The sequence below is a fragment of the Oryctolagus cuniculus genome, chromosome 7 (assembly GCF_051225735.1).
Source record: "Oryctolagus cuniculus isolate XC-2025 breed Fujian yellow rabbit chromosome 7, ASM5122573v1, whole genome shotgun sequence".
NCBI lineage: Eukaryota > Metazoa > Chordata > Mammalia > Lagomorpha > Leporidae > Oryctolagus > Oryctolagus cuniculus.
In genome coordinates this window covers 107,988,311-108,002,125 of record NC_142873.1, presented here as the reverse complement: position 1 = coordinate 108,002,125, position 13,815 = coordinate 107,988,311, and the positions used below count along the sequence as shown (strand labels likewise).

Below are 13,815 nucleotides of genomic sequence, written 5' to 3'. Positions count from 1 at the left end.
TTTGAAAGGCAGAGTTACACAGAGGCAGAGAGAGAGAGAGAGAGAGAGAGTTGGTCTTCCATCCACTGGTTCACTTCCCAGATGGCCTCAACGGCCTGAACTGCGCTGATCCAAAGCCAGGAGTCAGGATCTTCCTCCATATCTCCCATGTGGGTGCAGGGGCCCAAGGACTTGAGGCATCTTCCACTGCTTTCCCAGGCCATAGCAGAGAACTGGATCAGAAGTGGAGCAGCTGGGACTCTAACCAGCCGCCCATATGGGATGCGGGGCACTGCAGGTGACAACTTTACCTGCTAGGGCGCACGCAGCTCTGGCCCCTGGAGCAGTCTTGATCCTGGAAAAACAGGAGATTTAGTTTCTGAATGTTCACCTTGGATTTTTGCAGTGCCACCTCCCTTCATTAAGCCCAGTTCTTATTCATCATCACATAGACTGATCATCCTTCTGGAAAAAATACTTAGCCTTGAAAGCTGTCCTGCCACAGGAGGCACTAGGACTGCTAGGCACTGAGGATAGTGCTGTGCCTAAGACAGACGAATACTAGTAATAACAGAGAACATTTGTTAAGTACTTACTATATATGTTAGGTACTAATTTAATTCCTACTTCAACTGTATAATGATGGTACTCTTATTATTGACATTTTATAGAGAACAGTGAGATCTTCATGGATAAGTGAGCTCTTTATGAATTTGGTCTTTATAATTGTAAAGAAAAAAATTTAGTGCTGAAATTGGTACATGTTCTACATGTTCCACTTTAGGCCCCAAATTCTAGGTTTTACACTGTTGAAAATTAATCTAGGCCGGTGCCACGGCTCACTAGGCTAATCCTCCGCCTTGCGGGGCCGGCACACCGGGTTCTAGTCCCGGTCGGGGCGCCGGATTCTGTCCCGGTTGCCCCTCTTCCAGGCCAGCTCTCTGCTGTGGCCCGGGAGTGCAGTGGAGGATGGCCCAAAGTACTTGGGCCCTGCACTCCATGGGAGACCAGGAGAAGTACCTGGCTCCTGCCATCGGATCAGTGCGATGCGCCGGCCACAGCACGCCGGCCACGGCAGCCATTGGAGGGTGAACCAACGGCAAAGGAAGACCTTTCTCTCTGTCTCTCTCTCCTACTGTCCACTCTGCCTGTCAAAAAGAAAAAAAAAATCTAGTCATTGTATTTCCATGCTGTCATGTGTTATTTATATTCTTAATTTGGGAGAGCTATTAGTAGCTACTGATTTTATTAATACAAAATTATGTGTAAAGATTAAAAATAAAATGATCTTTGGAACTTATTCATGTTTTCCTTTAAATTTTCAAACTTATGAGATAGATATGCAAAAATACAAAGGCATGTGTATCTTCCAGCAACTGTGAAGTTGAGCAATAATAGCTAAAAGCACTCTTTTTGAAACAAAAAGAAACAATCTTGTCTAAATTCTCTATTTCTAATGATTATAGACCCAACATTTGAGGATTTTTTAAAGTAACAATTAGATTTTTTTTTCATTTTATTTGAAAGGCAGAGAGAGAGAGAGAGAGAGATCTTCGATCTGGTGGTTTACTCTCCAGATGCCCACAACAACCTGGGCCAGGTTGAAGCAAGGAGCCCCAGACTCAATCTGGGTCTCCTGTATGGGTTGCAGGGACCCAAGTACTTGAGTTGTCATCTGCTGCCTGGAGAAGAGGGAGGTGTAAGGTAAGGAGGAGAAAGGTATGGGGGCCCAGAAAGCTGGAATCTGTAACTTGAGCCTAGGCACTGTGATATGAGATGTTCCAAGTGGTGTCTTAACTGCTGCACCAAGCACCATCTCAGAAAAAGATTTTAAATAAAATGTTATTGGGAAAGATTTCTTTTCTTTTTTTTTTTTTTTTTTGACAGGCAGAGTGGACAGTGAGAGAAAGAGAGACAGAGAGAAAGGTCTTCCTTTGCCGTTGGTTCACCCTCCAATGGCCGCCATGGCCGGCGTGCTGCGGCCGGCGCACTGCGCTGATCCGAAGGCAGGAGCCAGGTGCTTCTCCTGGTCTCCCATGGGGTGCAGGGCCCAAGTACTTGGGCCATCCTTCACTGCACTCCCTGGCCACAGCAGAGAGCTGGCCTGGAAGAGGGGCAACTGGGACAGAATCCGGCGCCCCCGACCGGGACTAGAGCCCAGTGTGCTGGTGCCACAAGGCGGAAGATTAGCCTAGTGAGCCGTGGCGCTGGCCGGAAAGATTTCTTTACTAGACTTTATTGAGTTATTATTGTAATCAAGTAATTAAAAGAGCTGAATCAGACAGATTGGGAAAATTGAAAGTATAAAATTTGTGTTTAAAATTCTGTTAGAGTCTCTCCCACTGCCATTCAAGTTTTTTGTTCTTGTTATAAATGAGCATTAACTCTGATTAGTGATTCAGGTGACTCCACACTTTGATCAGATAATGCAATTGGGAAAACAATTGATCAGGAAGTTTAGCTTTTCTTTTAAGGTGGCACTCTTGGCCTTTCCTGATTCATCTTCTTTCTACAGGAGTCTATGTTCAAGTGACACCTGAATAGGAAAATGTCCATCAATCCAGTTAGGTTATTTTTATTTAGACCTTTGTGGAGCTGGAGCTTCCAGGAAACCCTTTGGGTCCAAAATGATCTGGAGTGAAGCCTCTTGGATGCTGTCCTTTGGTTTTGTGTTCTTAGATGATCAAAACAATAACAGCAAGAAGAAAGTCTTGTAAGGTGAGCAGAAAGTAAAGCTGGCATCCTGTGTGGACTCCAGCACACTTTACAAGCAGGCACTTTTTTCTTTTCCTTTTGGTGAGGAAATGCTGTCAAAACACTTTGAACGGTTCCTCTTGTAGGGACTCAGAATTTTTAAACAAGATACATGGTGTCCACCTGAGACACTGGGAATGAGGATCCTCTAAGATCCTATTTATAGGTGAAAATTAACATTAGGTAGGTGACTTTTGAGACTGAAGTTTATTCGAGTTTTCCTGTAAGGACTCAAACTTTTACAATGCTGAGATCTTCTTTAAGAATACAATGTAACCAATATAAAATTAGGTACACATGGGGACTGGTGTTGTAGGCAGTGGGTTAAGCTGCCAGTCTGCATGCCAGCTGTTCCTTATCAGAGTACAAGTTTGAGTCCTGGCTACTCTGCTTCCCGCCCAGTTTCCTGCTAACGTGCCTGGGAAGTAGCAGCTAATGGTCAGTATTTGAGTTCCTGATACCCATGTGGGAAATCACCTTGGAATTTCTGGTTCCCAGGTTGGGCCTGGCCCCGTTTGCAGGCATTTGGGAGTGAACTAGCAGATGGAAGTTCTGCCTGTCAAATAAGCCAAATGAATCTTAAAAAAAAATAGGTACCCAACCTTTAAAAGGGTCTTTTGTCATAAAGGACCCTGGCTCTTCAACTCAGTTAACTTCGGGATAAATTCTCCCATGATGGTAAGTGACTGCTTTCTGTACCAGAGTTATGAAAGAAAAATAAGGCATTAAGACAGAGGATGGAAAGAAATCCTTGTCTATCTTGTTTCCCAACCAGCCCCTTAAGCTGGCTGAGTGATAGAGTTCTTTCTCCTCGTGCCAACGTCAAAAACAGCAGCTCTGAAATTGCATATTTATTCATTCAACAAATAGATAACAAGCAGTCCGAGCTACTCACTGTGCAGAATGGGCCCTGACCACCTTGTAGCATTAGAATAGACGACTCTGCTCTCTCAGGGATCAACCCTGTTCCAGCGAATGTGTAAAAACGCTGCTTTCCTTATGTACCAGCATACACAGAAGGCTAGCATTTAACGTGTATTCTTTTTCTGTTCAATCGAGTTACAAGTCCAGGCTGTCCAGGACGGTGCCGGTCGGCGTGGCTTTGGCTTGCCGAACCTTCCAGCAGATGTAGGCCAAGTTATACGAGATGGGCGTGTCTGGACCTCACCTAGCTCCTTTCTTCCTTACCACGCGCGAGAGCGCACCCCCTCCCACCCGCAGCGTAGGCGGCCCCTCCCCCTCCCACCCCGCCCCGTTTCCAGCCTCCCACTTCCCTCCCCGCCACTCTCCCCTCTCCTGCTCGCTCCTTTTTATTCCCTGCCTGCGGGCCAACCGCTCTAGGAACTACCCTGCTGGGCGGCAGGACAACGCAGCGACACCTACACGATTGCTTCCGGGCGTTCCCCTGCCCGAAGGTGGCTGGCCAGGGGCCCACGCTCGGCAGGGCCGGCGGCTCCGCGGGGCGGCCTCGAGGACGCGCGCACCCGCCCGCGCCCTCGCTCCCTCCCTCGCGTCCGTCGCCCAGAGCCGCGCTCTGCCCTGGGTGGTGGCTTTGCCTCGCCAGGCAGGCTCCTCTCCAGTGGCCGCTCCTTCTTTTCCTTCCTCCTGGCGTCATGTCGGGCACTTGATTTTTTTTTTTTCTTTTTAATTCCTCTTTCAGCTCTTTGCACCTTCCACCTCCCCCTTCATTTCCCAGGTTGACTTCCCCCCCCTCTTCTCCGGGCTTGCCCATGAGCCTCCTCGGGAGCTACCGGAAAAAGACCAGCAACGATGGTTATGAATCTTTGCAGCTGGTGGACAGTCACGGGGACTTCAGTGCGGGCAGCGGCGCCGGTGGCGCCAAGCAGAGAGTGAGCGGCGGCCCGGCGGCACGCAGTCCCGCGCGGCTGCCTCCGGACCGCGCCAGCACCATGGACAGCTCAGGTAGCGCGGCCCGCGGGGCGCGCAGCGCTGCCTCCACGCGCCCTCCGGAGTCGCCAGGCCGCGGACCAGGGGCTCCCAGGCCATCCCGGGCTTGGGAGAGGGCCGGGTTGGAGACGAAGGCGATCAATGCCACGAGGGTGTCATTTCTCTGGTCCGGGGGGCTGGCTGTGTCCGGAGGCCCAGTGACCGCAGCTAGCGCCTCTTAATCTCTCCAGGCTGCTGACTATGACAGCTGGGGGCGGGGAGGAGGGGAGGGGAGGCGAGAAGAGCGGCCTGGAAGGAGGGCGGGAAGAGGCCACTACTACCTCGGCCCAGCTGGATAAAGGGGAGAGGTGAAGGAGCAAGTGCACGGGTTGTTTCGCAGCCTGTGGACGGTATTTATTCCCGGTTACTCTCGTAGTGCTGGTGGTGTTTGTGATTCTGCACAGCTCTGCTGCGCCTGACTCAGACATCTGTGAGGGTTAATACTGTTAACTGTCTCAGGAGGTTTTACCTGGGATCTAGAGCCCTTTTACGACAGCTTTGTGATTGGTACAATGCAATTTATTTCATTTGTTGTTGGCTTTGATCTTGTTTATCCTTTTGCATTGGTTGTATTCACATTTCATAAACCTTTACTCGCAGATACAGTGGAAATGCCTCTGAACTTCCTATCTGGGCTTGTCAGTCTTGCATACGATGTTTTAAACAAGCTGAAGTTCTCTCTTGCTGTTAGCATTTAGGGATTTCCATAGTAAAACAACCACTTATTTATATAGCTAGTATTTGCTTACCATTCCAGGGAGCCAGGGTCAGAGGATTGCTTACACAGAGATAATTTATAATTGAAGTGCTCAGTGAATTGTTCTGTACTGGAAACTTTAACTTTGGACAACCAAGGACTCCAAAGAAAAGATTCATGGTGGGTTGTTTGGGCAGTAATGAAACCAAACCGAATTTAATTCTCATGCTTTACAAACAAATGTTTGTTTATTTTAATCATGCAATGAATGGCTATCCCTGGGATATTGCTTTCTATTTTTTTCATTTCTAAAGTGGAATGACATATTGTCCACAGATGTTCAAATGTTCTGGGCTGAAAGTGAAGTTTATCCATTCAAGCTCCTGTTGAAGTTAATTAAATTATTGGTGGGACCCTCTCTCAGGCCATTTTATTTATTATTTATTTTTAAAAAGATTTATTTATGGCCGGTGCGGTGGCTCACTTGGCTAATCCTCCGCCTGAGGCGCCTGGTTCTAGTCCTGGTTGCTCCTCTTCCAGTCCAGCTCTCTGCTGTGGCCCGGGGGGGCAGTGGAGGATGGCCCAAGTGCTTGGGCCCTACACCTGCATGGGAGACCAGGAGGAAGAACCTGGCTCCTGGCTTCAGATCGTGCAGCGCCGGCCATAGCTGCCATTTTGGGAGTGAACCAACAGAAGGGAGACCTCTCTCTCTCTCTCTCTCTCTCTCTCTCTCTCATGGTCTATAACTCTGCATGTCAAATAATAAATAAATAAATACATAAATGATTTATTTATTTGAAAGACAGAGTTACAGAGAGGCAGAGGCAGAGGGGGAGAGAGAGAGGTTTTCCATCTGCTGGTTCACTCCCCAAATGGCTGCAATGGCCAGAGCAGGGCTGATTTGAAGCCAGGAGCCAGGAGCTTCTTCCAGATCTCCCACGCAGGTGCTCTCTACTGCTTTTCCAGGCCATAGCAGAGAGCTGGATTGGAAGTGGAGCATCTGGGACTAGAACTGGTGCCCATATGGGATGCCAGCACTGCAGGCCATTTAAAATAAAGCTATGCCACAGCGTCGGCCCCCAGGCCATTTTAAATAAAGCTGAAATTATCCCCAAGGGGCTTATGGTTTCAACATTTTGGTATTGATACTGTTTGTGGTTATTTGATTTATGCTTTTCCAAATTATTGATATCAAAATTAATTTGTCTTTGAATGTGATCTTTAAATCTGAAACAAAAATTCACATATAGTCATCCCTCATTATTTTGGATAATTGGTTTTAGTATCCCATGGATACCAAAATATTTCTATGTCCAAGACCCTTATATAAAATATACTGGCATATAAGCTATGCATATCCTCCCATAAACTTAAAATCATCTCTAGGTTACTTGCAGTAACTAGCACAATGTAAGTGCTGTGTAAATACTTGTACCGTGTTTAGGGACCAGTGACACAAAAGGAAGTCTGTACTTATACAGTACAAGATATTTTTTCCAAATACCTTCAATTTGTGGTTGATTGAATCTGTGGATGCAGAGGCCCAATTGTACTCTGCATGACACCACCACAGTCATTTCTGGAACATAGCAGGGATGTAAAGAAAATGAAAGTGAATTTTTTCAAATATTTTTTATTTATAGACAGAGAGAGGGAGAAAGAGAGAAGTCTTCATCTGTTGGTTCACATCCCAAATGACAACAGTGGCTGGAGCTAGGCCTATCAGAAGCTGGGAACCTGGAGCTTCCTCTGGGCCTCCCACATAGGTTCAGGGACCCAAGCATTCAGGCCATCCTTAAATGCCTTGCCAGGCCACCAGCAGGGAGCTGGATTGGATGTGGAGCAGCCAGGACTCAAACCGTCACCCACTTGTCATGCCAGCACAGAGGTCTAACTACTACAGGCAGAGGCCCAACTACTATGCTACCGTCCTGGCCTGAAAGTGAATTCTTTCAAGTCAGTCTGGAAGAGCCTCACTTCAAGGAAATAAGAGAAATATGGAAATCCATGTATTTTAATTTCTCACAGAAATGAACATTTTAGGACTTTTTTTTTCCCCAAATGTGTTACGGTATAGAATAAATTCAACATATACTCATATTTCCTGGGGTGGGCTTTGTACCCAGCACCATGTTGAGCACTGGGGTAAACATAGTAATGAATTAGATCTTTTTGGCCTGCAGAGGTCAATCATTTAGTGAAGGGCAGTAACAGAACAGCCCATGGTTACTAACTCCCTGGTTTTTGAGTTCTGCCTTTTTGACTCCGTCATATTTTTTTCAGTAGGTTGAGAGAATGACTTGTGTTGACAAACTGTTGTTATGGGAAGGCATTTTCATTAAGAAAGTGCTACCGCCACGAGTTTGTTCTTCAATTTGCACTGCATGCAGAGACTTCTGGGATTCCCTCCTGTGTCTGGTTCTGGGATTGCTGTGGCCATGTTGCAGCAGTGTGGTGTATGTTACAACTCTTTTCATGCATGTTTGCCATTGAGAATGCAGTTTGGAATGATGCTGTTTGTTGGTTTGGAAGAGATTGGACTTTGAGAGCGGGTTTATTTAACTAGCGCAACTATATCTGTCTTGTTTAATTGTGGTTCTTTCAGCATCCTCAGAATGTGGCCTGTGCAGTGTAGATGTATCCATTTGTTTAGGAAATTTAATTAAATACATAGATCATTGCTAAAGCAGTAGTAATCTCCCTCATTTATTCTAGTGATTGTACCATGACATGCTGGTTAGGATGGGGTTTCATGAAGCTTTTGCTCTGACAGAAATGTTTATGAATAGAAAATATATGTTGATGTCCCTCTAGAGAATTTAACACTCAGTCTTAATACTTTACACTTGCATGGTGATTTATAATAGAAACTTGGACACTTATCTATTTCATTCCCCAGAATTTATTAAATAGTTAGTCTAAGCAGCATGTGTCTGTGCAGGGGGACTTGAGACTAAGCCTCTGCCCTGTTGTTGTTAGCTGAAAAACCTAATAGCCTTTTTTTGACTTTTATTTAATAAATATAAATTTCCAAGGTACAGCTTATGGATTACAATGGCTTCCCCCCATAACTTCCCTCCCACCCGCAACCCTCCCAACTCCTGCTCCCTCTCCCATTCCATTCGCATCAAGATTCATTTTCAATTATCTTTATATACAGAACATCAGTTTAGAATATATTAAGTAAAGATTTCAACAGTTTGCACCCACATAGAAACACAAAGTGTAAAATACTGTTTGAGTACTAGTTATAGCATTAATTCACATTGTACAACACATTAAGGACAGAGATCCTACATGAGGAGCACAGTGACTCCTGTTGTTGACTTAACAAATTGACACTCTTGTTTATGGCATCAGTAATTACCCTAGGCTCTTGTCATGAGTTGCCTAGGCTATGAAAGCATTTTCAGTTCGCCGACTCTGATCATATTTGGACAAGGTCATAGTCAAAGTGGAAGTTCTCTCCTCCCTTCAGAGAAAGGTACCTCCTTCTTTGATGGCCCGTTCTCTCCACTGGGATCTCACTCGCAGGGATCTTTCATTTTTTTTTTTTTTTCTTTCTTTTTTTCTTTTTTTTCCCCCAGGGTGTCTTGGCTTTCCATGCCTAAAATACTCTCATGGGCTCTTCAGCCAGATCCAAATTCCTTAAGGGCTGATTCTGAGGCCAGAGTGCTGTTTAGGACATCTGCCATTCTATGAGTCTGCTGTGTATCCTGCTTCCCATGTTGAATCATTCTCTCCTTCTTAATTCTATCAGTTAGTATTAGCAGACACTAGTCTTGTTTATGTGATCTATTTGACTCTTGGACCTATCATTATGATCAATTGTGAACTGAAATTGATCACTTGGACTAGTGAGATGGCATTAGTACATGCCACCTTGATGGGATTGAATTGGAATCCCCTGGTATGTTTCTAACTCTACCATTTGGGGCAAGTCAGATTGAGCATGTCCCAAACTGTTCTCCTTTTATAAATGGGGAACCGTAGTAGTTATTCTTACCATACAACTTTTGTTGAAGCTTAAAATAACAGGAAAATGCATTTACAATTCTTTTAAAGATTTATTTACTTATTTATTTTGAAAGGTAGAGTTACAGAAAGAGAGAGGGAGGCAGGGAGGGACAGAGAGAGATATAATCCATCCACTTGGTTCACTTCCCAAATGGCCACGAGGGTTGGGACTGGTCCCATCTGAAACCAGGAGCCAGGAGTTTCTTCTGGTTCTTTCATGTGGGTGCAGGGGCCCCAAGCACTTGGGCCATCCTCTGCTGCTTTCTCAGGTGCATTAGCAGGGAGCTGGATGGGAAGTGGAGCATCTGGGATTCAAATCAGAGCCCATATGGGATGCAGGCACTGCAGGAGGCGGCTTTACCTGCTACTTGTATTTGCAACTTTTTATCATTTTGCCTTCTGCCCTCTCAGTTTATTAAATGAAAGTGATATAGTAGGAGAGGGCAGAAGACTTGGCCAAAGTAAAATGGCCAGGTAGTGACAGTCAGATTATGTCTTCTGACCCTAAGGTCTGAGATTTTTTTTCTTACTGAATGAAACTGTGTTTCTGTGTAGGCATAATATCAACTCTCCGTTGAAAGGGAAACAATATTATATGCTTTCCTCCTCTGCTTTTAGATAAAAGCAGGACAGATGTTTAGAGAACTGTAATAACTTTGTAAGTTAGCTATCTTAAGCAATTGATTTCAGAGCATTCCTGAAGCTGGATGTGTCTTGCAAAGTTCTCTGTCTTTCTTGGCTCACTTTCTTATCATCCAAATTATTCTCTAGAAAAGACTGTTATTCAAAGGTTACCTTGTCATACCCTACAGGCTCTAGAGTTATCCTAATCCATTAGCTCAGAAACCTCATATTTCTTTTATGTGCTCCTTTCCTTCCAGGGAACCCACAAAACTAGAATCCCCAGTATTGAGCCACAGAGTGTTCTAGCGCTAGACGTAATTCACCAAGTTCATAATAACATACCACAAAAGAGTAGTTCAATTAAAATCTGGAAACGGACATTAATGAAGTTTAAAAGAATAAGTACAATGAAGAATGCTAAAATGCTTTCCTGTTTAGTGTATATTTTGGTGGAAACAAAAATAATCTTTAACACATTCTATTCTATTCTAGGTAGTATTCAAACACATTTTGATTCAGGTTTTTTTTTTTTTTTTTTTTTTTTTTTGACAGGCAGAGTTAGAGAGAGACAGAGAGAAAGGTCTTCCTTCTGTTGGTTCACCCCCCAAATGGCCACTATGGCCGGCGCTGCGCCAATCTGAAGCCAGGAGCCAGGTGCTTCCTCCTGGTCTCCCATGCGGGTGTAGGGCCCAAGCACTTGGGCCATCCTCCACTGCCCTCCTGGGCCACAGCAGAGAGCTGGACTAGAAGAGGAGCAACCGGGACAGAACTAGCGTCCCAACTGGGACTAGAATCCAGGGTACCTGCGCCGCTGGAGGAGGATTAGCCAAGTGAGCCGCGGCGCTGGCATCAGGTTTTAACATTATAAAATATTTGTTTGAATAGCTTTAAACTTCATTAAAATATAATAAGCATGTATGTATTGATAATCCTCTAAGAATACCTGCCTATATAGGGCCTTGTAGGTTGGAAGCAAAATTTATTCATCTAACTTATTTAATGTGTGGCAATAGTTTGGATGGTTCTGGAAAACTGTTACTGGATAACAGAGTGAGATATGTCAATCTAAGTGTCAGATTTCGAATGCTTGGAGCCTGCCAGGTTTCATAGGCTTAGAAGGGAAATCTCTTCAATCAACCAAAGCTCAGTAACATGGCCACATAGTCCATGATGAACATTTTTTTTTTTTTTTAAGATTTATTTATTTGAAAGGCAGAATTACAGAGAGAAGGAGCCTCCATCCACTGGTTAATTCCCCAGATTGCCACAGTGGCTGGAGCTGGTCCAATCCAAAGCCAGGGGCCAGGAGCTTCTTCTGGGTCTTCCACATGGGTGCAAGGGCCCAAGTACTTGAGGCATCTTCCACTGCTTTCCCAGGCCATAGCAGAGAGCTGGATTGGAAGTGGAGCAGCCGGGACTTGAACTGGAGCCCATATAGGATGCCAGCGCCACAGACGATGGCTTTATCTGCTGTGCCACAGTGCTGGCCCCATGATGAACATTTTTTTTTTTTTTGTAACAGAGTTTTACTCCCTCTGTGGTAGCATATTTTTACTGCTGTCATCAGTATAAAATTCTTTCACTTGAGCAAACTCAGCCTTTCTGCTTTCTATGTACAAAATAAATCCAATCCTTCTTTCACATGGCAATGCTTTGACAGTTTGAGAACAGGTAATCTTTTGGTCTGGTTTTCCTCTTTTTTTTTTTTTTTAAGATTTATTTATTTATTTGAAAGGCAGAGTTAGAGAGTTAGAGAGAAGTTAGAGAGTTAGAGAGAGAGAGAGAGAGATAAAGAGAGAGAGAGAGAGAGAGAGAGAGAGAGAGAGAGAATATCTTCCATCTGTTGGTTCATTTCCCAAATGGCTGCAGTGGTCAAGGCTGGGCCAGGCTGGAGCCAGGAGCCAGGACCTCTATATGGGTCTTCCACATGGGCGCAGGGGCCCATATACTTGGGCCATCTGCTGCTTTCCCAGGTGCATTAACAGGGAGCTTGATCAGAAGTGGAGTAGCTGGGACTTGAATCTGTGCCCATATGGGATGCTAGCATTGAAGGTGGTGGCTTAACCCACTATGCCACAATACCAGCCCTGAGTTTTTCTTGTTTCTAGGCTAATGTAACCTGGGCTGCCTTTTCTACATAAAGTGGTTTCCATGTAATTATTCTAAGCTTTGGGAATAATTAATTTTTTGATTTTGCATAACAAGATTTTTTAAAAATCAACATTTATTATCTTGGTTAAAAAAGAATTAAAGATTACAGAAGGGGGACCAATGTTGTGGCATAGTGGGTAAAGCCGTTGCATGTGACATTGGCATTCCTTATAGGTACTAGTTGGAGTCGTGGTTGCTCCACTGTGATCCAAGTTGGTTTGAATTCTGGCTGCTCCTCTTCTGATCCACCTCCCTGTTATTGGCCTGGGAAAAGCAGTGGAAGATGGCACAAATGTTTAGGTCCCTGCCACCCATATGGGAGACCCAGATGGAGAACCTGGTGTCAGCCTGGTCCTAGCACTGGCCATTGTGGCCATCTGGGAATTCAATTATCTGATGGAAGATTTCTCCCTCTTTCTCTCTCTCTCTGTCCATCTGTCTCTCCCTGTAACTCTGACTTTTAAATAAAAATAAATTTTTTTAAAAAAAGATTACTGAAAAGAATAAAGTGAAAAGAAGCAAATTACCCTGTCATATCTCTGTCTAGGCCCTTGCCTCAAAAATATCTTTCACTGAAGGTTTCTGGAAGGACTTTGAAAAAATATGTGTGTGAACATTAATATTGTACATATATGTAAATGTGAATCATAAAAAGTGTCAAAAACTCAGCTTATGTGCACATGAGCATATTCAAAAAGTTCATGGAAAATGGAATTAAGTGCTTATTTTCATGCAAAACATTTTGAAATCTGTGCATACAAGGGATCTTCAAATACCTCATGAAAAATGTAAGTTATGAAAAATCTGTGTATGGATTTCAAAAATTTTTTGCACTACAATAAACTTTTTTTTTTAAAGTTTTTCTTTTTTATAGTTAAAGCTTTTATTTAATTAATACAATGTTCATAGGTACAACTTTAGGAATATAGTGGTTTTCCCCCCTATAACCACCCTCCCTCCCCCACTCCCTCTCTCATCCCATTCTTATTTTTTTTTTTAAGACTTATTTTATTTATTTGAAAGACAAAGTTACAGAGAGAGGTAGAGCCAGAGAGAGAGAGAGAGAGAGAGAGAGAGAGAGAGGTCTTCCATCCGCTGGTTCACTCCCCAGCTAGCCACAACTGCCAGAGCTGAGCTGATCTGAAGCCAGGAGCCAGGAGCTTCTTCTGGGTCTCCCATGTAGGTGCAGGGGCCCAAGGGCTTGGGCCACCTTCCATTGCTTTCCTAGGCCATAGCAGAGAGCTGGATCGGAAGTGGAGCAGCCAGGACTGGAACTGGCGCCCATATGGGATGTTGTTACTGCAGGTGGTGACTTTACACCCTAGGTCATAGCACCGACCCTCCCATTCTTCTTTAAGATTAATTTTTAATTAACTTTATATACAGAAGACCAACTCTATACTAAGATTTCAACATAAACTTATCTTTTAATTCCACTTTCCATGAACTTTTTGAAGTTTCATCGTATATGTACATTACTCAATAATGTTGAATGATAAAAATAGCTGCAATTTAATGATCATAATCCAGGAATCATGTTCAACACTGTACATATGATATCTCATTTAATCCTCATAAGAATTCTATAAGGCAGGTGAGAATTCCCTTCATCTTGCACTTGAATAAAGCAAGGCCCAGAGACGTTA

At 44.2% G+C, this 13,815-nt stretch overlaps 1 protein-coding gene across 10 annotated transcripts in view; it reads left to right on the top strand.

Moving 5' to 3' along the window:
* The window catches only part of DNAJC6 (DnaJ heat shock protein family (Hsp40) member C6), a 195,408-nt gene that overhangs the window by 71,869 nt on the left and 109,724 nt on the right, over nucleotides 1-13,815 (top strand). The window contains exon 1 of one of the 10 annotated variants that reach the window (XM_070078343.2): nucleotides 4,176-4,656. The exons of 8 other annotated variants lie outside the window; for them this stretch is intronic. In XM_070078343.2, the coding sequence (XP_069934444.1) occupies nucleotides 4,464-4,656 (193 nt within the window). In that variant the 5' untranslated portion in view covers nucleotides 4,176-4,463. Of the gene's footprint in view, nucleotides 1-4,175; nucleotides 4,657-13,815 lie in introns of those variants that run through there. One more of the 10 variants, XM_051856404.3, reaches the window with a different exon arrangement.